This window comes from Nuphar pumila, chromosome 12 (assembly GCF_984573655.1).
Source record: "Nuphar pumila chromosome 12, dmNupPumi1.hap1.1, whole genome shotgun sequence".
Classification (NCBI taxonomy): Eukaryota; Viridiplantae; Streptophyta; class Magnoliopsida; order Nymphaeales; family Nymphaeaceae; genus Nuphar; species Nuphar pumila.
The window spans coordinates 56,001,162-56,009,363 of record NC_143260.1 but is presented as its reverse complement, the minus strand read 5'-3'; the positions used below and the strand labels follow the sequence as shown (position 1 = coordinate 56,009,363).

The 8,202-nt window shown below is 40.5% G+C and overlaps 1 protein-coding gene across 2 annotated transcripts; it reads left to right on the top strand.

The window, feature by feature from the left end:
* The first annotated feature begins 226 nt into the window (after positions 1-226).
* On the top strand, positions 227-6,696 carry LOC149820920 (putative transcription factor At5g28040). Of its 2 annotated transcripts, none has more exons than XM_089982514.1 (2): positions 227-1,829; positions 6,334-6,696. In XM_089982514.1, exons 1-2 carry the CDS (start codon positions 617-619, stop codon positions 6,369-6,371), a joined length of 1,251 nt encoding a protein of 416 aa, XP_089838640.1. In that variant the 5' UTR covers positions 227-616; the 3' UTR covers positions 6,372-6,696. The 2 variants fall into 2 exon arrangements, with proteins under 2 accessions (XP_089838640.1, XP_089838639.1); XM_089982513.1 differs by lacking the exon at positions 6,334-6,696 and adding an exon at positions 3,792-4,492.
* Positions 6,697-8,202: the final 1,506 nt, after the last annotated feature.

Below are 8,202 nucleotides of genomic sequence, written 5' to 3'. Positions count from 1 at the left end.
TATTCAACACACATACAAAATTGAAGTAATTTATTCGATGAACCGGATCTGCCCCAAATAGCTTTGATCGGTTTGGACATCTGATCTGGATCTGACCCACTTAAACCCCTAAATTGAATACATGAGAAAAAGAGAAAAAAGAAAAGCTGCATTATCATAATTTTATCGTTTAAATAGAATTATCATGATATTTGTTACTACTAAAAAAAGGGAAAAAAAAAGAGTCAATCCACTCCACACGATTATTGTTCTACCGTTGAAATTTGAACTCAAACAAATGCTAGTAAGATCCAACCGCATGGGTACGCACCCGATGGATTTGGTTGAAAACCCCAACCCTACAAAAGGTATCCAAGAGCGACATATTAGGTAGGTCGTAGGTGGGTACGCCATTGACTCCACAATTGGGATATGACCAAATCCCCCTCCAATCGACAGAGTGTTTAGTTAGGATGGAAGGAATTCCACGGACGGATCGAGGGTACGACCGTCATTTAAGAGACACCAACGAGCAAACCTTCACCCCCTTTCTCTCTCTCGGTGAGCTCCAGACGGAGTCTGAACGGGAGCGACGCGAGACGAAAGGGAAGGGAGGAAGAAGCCGGAAATTCCCGAAATGCCCTCTCCGTCCCCGCCCGGCCCCGACCTCCCCCTCTCCTTCTCGTCGGCGTCGTCGTCCGACGAGGAGAAAGATCACGAGTTGGAGGAGGAGGACGACGAAGACGAAGACGACGACTACGAAGGAGCGGAGGGCGTTGCAGGAAGAGAGGGCCACGTCACGCCCGTCGCGGTCAAAACCCTAGCCCTTAATCCCTCCCCTTCCTTCTCCTCCTCCTTCGGCGGCGTCCTGCCGGAGAACGGCTCAACCGGTGGTGGCAGAGGCAAGCGTCCGCTCCCGGCCGTTGGCGCGGCCGAGAGCGAGACCAAGCGCATCCGGTCGTCGGCGGCGGCCTCGCAGGCGGTGACGCCGATGACGGTCGCGCTCTCGCTCCCGGCGCAGGTGCAACTGGGCGACTCCGAGGCGGAGAAGAAGGCGATCGTCAGCTTCGGGGAGGACTCGCGCCGGCTGTTCCAGAGGCTCTGGACGGACGAGGACGAGATCGGGCTGCTCAACGGGTTCTACGAGTACTCCCGGAGGGGGAACGCCAATTTCCACGACATGACGCCGTTCTACGAGCAGATGAAGGCCGCCCTGCAATTCGATTTCAACAAGAACCAGCTCGTCGAGAAGCTCCGGAGGCTCAAGAAGAAGTACCGGAACGTCGTCCGGAAGCTCAGTGCCGGCAAGGACTTCGCTTTCAAGAGCGCGCACGACCAGTTGACGTTCGAGATCTCGAAGAAGATCTGGCACGCAGGGTACGTCCCCGTCGTGGACGACGACGAGGAGCCCGTTCTTGAGCACAAGCCAGGACGGGGCTCGAAAAAGGCTCACGCTCAGCCCTCTAAGCCGACTCCTCCGCCCCCACAGCTGGTGGCAGACGGTGGAGGAAGTGGAGCTTCTGGTGGAGGAGGAGAAGAGAGAATTGGTTCGGGGAGCAACTGCGGGATCCCGTCGGTTCATAGCGTGGTGGAGGAGACAGTTCGGAGCTGCCTGTCGCCGATCTTCAAGGAACTGATGTATTGTGCGGTGAATGGGCCGTCGCACTCGGGGTTTGGATTGGGGATGAATCCGTTGCCGTTGAGTTTCGGTGGAGCGGGCGAGTTCAAGGCCGTCGGCTCGGAGGATAGGTGGCGGAAGCAGCAGATTTTGGAGTTGGAGGTCTATTTGAAGAGGATAGAGCTCGTTCAGGAACAGATTAAATTAACGTTGCAAGAGTTGAAGTCTTTGGGTACTTGAACAAGCAAGCAAGCACAAAATTTTTTTTTTTGACCTTTCCTTTTCTTTCTTCTTTCTTGTTTTTAGCCTTTTTCGTAGATTTCTTGCGCTGTTCTTGATTGTTCTGACTGTTTATTAATGTGAAAATTATTGGGCTCACGTTTGTGCTTGCAATATGGATTTCTTTCTTCTTTTCCTTCATTTCTTTTTTCTCTGGCGTTTTTTCCGTGTTAGGAATGCTGGTTGGATGTTAGTGAATATCACTTCTTCTCTCTCCATTTCCACCCCTCTATATGTGAACCTTTTGTTTTAAATCTAAAAAAATGACTTTGTAATGCAAGTTAATAACCGTACCAACCAACAAGGAATGTAGATTATGTGATTCCTCGTTTGTAAACGTGCTCTTTAAAATTGAACTTGTTGCACACGATGTCGTTTAAACGCGAAGAAATGATTAGTGAGATTGACATCACATCGAAGCATTAGGAACATTGTGGCAGTCTGAAACCGATTTGATGGGCACAGGATTAGCATAACAGAAACAGAAAGATGCATGAATACATCATTGTATTCTAGAGTGCTTACATAGTCTTGGAGTTGAAAGGAGCCTGTATTTGACCCATGTCAAGTTGCATGGGTGTTATTTTGACTATCAATGATGTCAGTTGAGTAATGACGATCTGAGAAAAGTTTAAATGTTCTATAAGCTGGATTTATTCATAGTCTCTTTATAACAATATTTGTTCAGAACTGTTATTTGAAGCTGATGGGCGATTTTTCATTAGCTTAAAGCCTGGATAATATAAAGAAGTAGCTTAGTCAGACCTTAACCTGTTTCGGTTCTGGTTGCACACTAGGTCATGGCTGGCTGCATGGACACTTGAAGCATAGAGAATGATGGTTTCACCATGCTATTGTCATTGATACAGTAAATGATAAAGATTAATTATCAGTATAGTTACCTGTAGCCTTTTCTTCAGATAATATGTCAGGAAATTCTTATGGCGAGGTCTTCAGATATGATTAAATGACTGTAGTTCTCCAAAATTGATGTGGCATATATGTTGGGATTTATCATGTTGCTGCATGCTGGTTTGTGAAGGAATGCCTATAAAAACTGTTTTTTTTTCTCCCTTTTCTCACTTGTGCATGCTTGTGTGCATGCATGATCTTGGTCGGTGGTCAACGGAAACAACTCTTTGATGCAGGGTTCAAAGTTTCTTCTCCAACACAAACTTTATTAGAAGATAGTAGGTTAAGTGTACCTGGTTTACAAGAAATAATCCTTGCCAAACATGTTACTATGATGAAAACAAGTTACATGCCTTTAATATAAAATAGGCTTCTAGAGACTAATCCGAATTATGCTTGCCGATACAATCTTATAGGATGACACATATGTGCAGTTTCCAAGGTGAAACTCAATTGACATAACATAGTTATGGGAAAAATAGGAAATATATCTCCAATTACAATGGTTTGGAGATTGTTTATTGTTCAATGAATAGGAACTCCAATGGGTTCTTCAGTTAAAGTTTGCACTTCATATAAGAAAAACAATCTCTTTTTTGAAGTACAATTAATAAGTTATGGCTACAAAGGTCGCAAGAAATATCTTCATGCATTATAACCTAGAGGTAAATGTATTGTTTGTTACGTTAAACTTGTGGTAGCCTAAGTTGTTGATGGAGCCTTCTGAATGAGAGGTAGCAGGTGATTCCACCTTTTTTTTTTCATAGCTATAACCATGTAATTTCATGAAGCAGACATGAATAACTTGCAGCATGTGGGTGTACCTTTGGGGATAGGATTTTTGGATTTGTTTCAACTACGGGTGGCAACAGTTATTCAAGCTGCTATTTTGCTTATTTTGTGCACATATCAAAAAGATCATGACTGGTCGAGTTTGAAGGTCAGATCTTCACATTTCAGTTTCTGATCGGGTACATTTATTTGTTGATTTATTTATTGGCAGTGGCACATGGTTGCATTTGGAGATCACAGTTTCTTTCAAGACTGGTTTAGTATATCTATCTCAATATCTGAAGTCAGTAAAGTGATCAGACAGTTTGTGGCTTTTTTATGTACTAGGTGGGAATCTTTAGCAATGATAATTGTTATTTCTGGTCATGGGGACTGATACTGTGTGTCACAGTACCAGTCATTCTGCTTTACAGAGATCAAATATGGCTTTAAGTGTTAGTTATTACTGTTGATAAGTACACAATTAACAAGTTGTGGAACATTTAATTATGCTTCCTTTGAATTTAGTTATGTGTTAGATGGCAAGCTGGTTTCATGTGTTTGGCACAAAGTTGTATTTGGACTCTCAATAAACATGAGATGGCTACATAGATCACACATTTAAATATGTGTATGCATATCTAAGTACATTCCAATGCATTTAATACCCAAATTAGATACCTGATATAGGTATGGTCATAAACATTTAAAACCTAATACATTTAGCACACAAGTTAAATCACCTATGCATGGTATGGGTATGGACATAAACATTAAAAAATTGCACTTCATTTATGTATATAATATATATACATATTTAACACAATTGCACTTGAAAGCCTGTACAAGTTGAAAGAGGGAAATTAATGGTGCCTGAGTTGAATGGCTTGGATTTTTTTTAGATCCCAGTGCTTGACAGGAAACAGTTAAAAAGGATGAAATCATGAAAGTTAAAAAAATATAGCAAAAAAAGAAAAAAGGTGGAAATATCTGATTGAGATTCTTCCAGAGATGGTCCTGTTTTTATGAAAAACAAGGAAAAACTAATGATGAACAAAACATATAATATGATATTAGAGATATGTTTTGGTGGTCGCAGTTGTAGCTTCTTTTTGTTTTCTCATCCATTTCTCCCGGCACTTACCCTTGCGCTTACTTTTGAGACCATTTTGGTGCTGAAAAGAATTTAGATCACAGTCTATCATGGTTGGCATTGCTATTGTAGGCATCTGGCGCAATTTGTGCTCTTCTAAAAATGATGGTTGTTCCGAACATCAAGACCCAGATGTTCCTCTCTTTCTCGCTCTGTTTCATACACGTGTAATGTGTGTGTATCTTATACAAAGTTTGGAGTCACACAATCTGTATTGGAAGCATGTCTTGTAAGACTACCATAACAAATAATTGGACTGAGACTTTGTGTAATTTATGATATCATTGTGCTAGTTGTGATGCTTGAGTGCTATTAATTGTTTTGATGGGAAGCTAAGGCCTTCATGGATAATTCTTTTGTCTTGTCATGTAGCTTATCCATAATTGGATTTTTAGTACAGAAGCAGGGGGTTCTTGATGATTTTGTTAGTATTTTGTATGCTTGAATTGTCATGAGTTTCAGGTTGATTAAGATCCAGATACAAATTATAAGGTTTATAGGTCTAGAATTATGTGTGATATCAATTGATTTTGGTAGCTCTAATTTTATGATGAGCTAAATCATTAAGATCTGATGGCAATGTGTGTGATAGAGTCCTTCATGGTTCCAAATTTGGGTACTATTTAATCCTTTTCTCTGCATGGAGGTATAGTTGGTTTTAAGATCATGACTGAGGATTGAAGAACATATATGCCACAGAATATGTATTCTATAAGAATAGAGGTATAGTTGGTTTAGTAGTGTATGTTATAAGAATAAAAGAAGAAATGTAAAGGTGAAGAAAACACTTGGTAGGTTCTTTTCGGTTTCCTATTGTCCAGAAATATCTGTTTAAATAAAGTTCTCATTGGCGCTTTGTGATCCATTGGATTTTGATAGTGACTCTTCTTGTTCTGGCTCAACATATTTGACCAAGATATTGTGACAGAGGGTATGACTATGATTAAAGATGCTTTGGAAAATAGAGAACGCACTAAGAATACCAGCATTATTTTAAATGAGATCTTTTTGGGCAAAATGTTGAGGTTATTGCAGAAGTTTTCTTTGTCCTGGTGTATATCTTTTTATGAGTACTTTGTACCAAGGTTTTGAGCTTAATCAATCCATACACATTCCACAAGCCCTACGTCATTACAAAATATGATGTTATTTTAGATTTAGTTTTCCTGCATTATTTTTAAACATGGGAAGTTGGAAATATTTCAAAAATAATTGTCTAGATGTTGTCGCAGCTTCTTCTACTCCATGTGAGAATCCTACTCCTCAATCTCAGTCAAGTGCAAAATTCTTGTCAAGGTCAGAGGTAAATAACTCACAGTTGGACGGAGCTTGTATCCATATTACTAGGGATTTTGCACATCTAACCAATTGCAACATCCTATTTGAACATTTTTCACAGCCCACGTTGATGAACAAAAAAACTGATATGACATTAAACTTATCACCAAGGGCCATATTACACGAACTGACGAACACTTGATGAACTTACAGCTTGTATATGTGGACAAAGTATGGTTCAGTGTAAGTCGATTAACTTGTCAAGTGGTTTCTAGTGGCTCGTTCCTGTTAAATATGCCTTACTGAGTGGTGAAATTTAACTTAAAAGATGATATGAAAACAGGATGGGAGTTTCATCAAGGAAAGCATGTGGAGAGTTAATTGTTGCTCAAGTAACAAATGGTTCTTCAGAGGAGCTGCAATACAATTTCTGGAGCTGTTGATTCTGGTTGTTGTAATGATTGGTTGGGAGCTGTAAGGAACTCGTTATTGGCTGCAGAAGGGTTTTAGCCGAGTGGTGGTCATCAGAAATCAAGATGGACTAATGTATGACTTAAATTTTGCAATGCTTTTGTCTCCTCATTCTTTGCACCTTCCTTGACATGATGTGCTAATAGTTATGCACAGTGGATTGTATGGATGTTTCCATTCTGGAAGTGTTGTGTTTAAGGCCAATGTAATGGCTAGGATCTTATCTATTCTTGGAGGTTTTATTCTCATAGTTTCTTTGGTTGAAATTTGAATTTTAAAGGTAATAATATGATTACTGATGAAAATACGACTTTTAAAAGATCATTCTGGAAGCAATAAGAAGTTAATTTGTATGAGAAGGATTATGAGGTGTTTGGTTGACTGCTTTAGGGATGACATCATAGAATGAGAACTTTTGAGTGTATAATGAAGTGACTTTTTGTGAAGCAATCTGTAATGTCTCCTGAAACCTAGCTATTTCCCAGTAAATTAAGTTTTGGATCAGATATCTGGCCAACACGAAGAGAAGACAAAACATAGTAGGCACTATGTGTGCGTACTTATGAGTTTTGGAAAGTGGTCCCTATGTGCTGAGCTGGGCTGGTCTGACAGTCCTGGCTGGTTTCAGACCATTTTTGAGTTCTGATTGGGCCCGACATGCACCTCTGATCCAGTTTGGGTATTTTCTTCTCAAGCCTGATTATTAAATATGTTGAACATTCATCTAGGTTGTTAGCCTAATGCACACTGCATGAGGCACTGGTCTGACCTAGTCTGGTCTTGTTGGCCTTAATGGGCTGGGCCTTGCATGAGTTATGTGTCTGTTTTGGCCTTTTGGGCAGAGTTTGCACTGGGCCCTTTCCCCTTAATTTCCAGCTTTCCTCCTAAGTTGCGGTGCAAGATTCTCTCATTCGAACTATGAATCCCAGAACTTGAAATGATCCTTCTTGAGTAAGTTGCCTTCCTTGGCCACTTGGATAATCTTTGACAAAATGGGAAACAAAGAGGTGGTTCTTCAAGGTTAGAGTATATTTGGTCCTGTGAGCATTGTCAGTTGGCTCTGCCTGTTGAGTTGAGCTGGTAAAGCTTCTGTGCTGGGTTACATATAATTCATTTTTCATGGATTCAAAAGATGGAGCCCCTTGTTAGGATGAACATGTCAGGTGCTACCTTTGTCAGGTATGCTATCTGGCATGCGTACTATTTTTACCTTTTGCAATATGATTTCTGCTTATTGCTGAATGGGTGTTTTCTGTTTTTGCAATGTGTCGGCTGATGTATTCATGTGGTTGTTCAGCGTAAAATAGATCAAGGGATTTTTTTTTGTCACTGGAACGACATAAACGACTGAAGAGATTGATCTTGGAGCTTGCAGATACAGATTGGTTTGTATGTATAGTCCATCTAGAAGGGGTTGGGGGGCCGCTTCCTTCACCTATTGTATTGGCTTGGCTTGACAAAGCTATTTGCTGCCATTGCCTCTCTAGGCATTGCTATTGCTCCCCTATATAAAATAAACAAAAGATGAATGTATTATACGACCAATATGACATGTTTTCTCAAATGCCTTAAAATTTTTGAAATCCTCTCACTATCCAAAACCGCAAATAGAAAAAAATTTAGGATCTTTTTATCTTTTGCACAAGCAAACCTTACGAAGGTTGCGCTGCGCGATATATCGTTCCGCCGGTTTGTTAAGGCAAAACCTCACTTAAAATTTTTTTATGGTCCTCAAGAAATG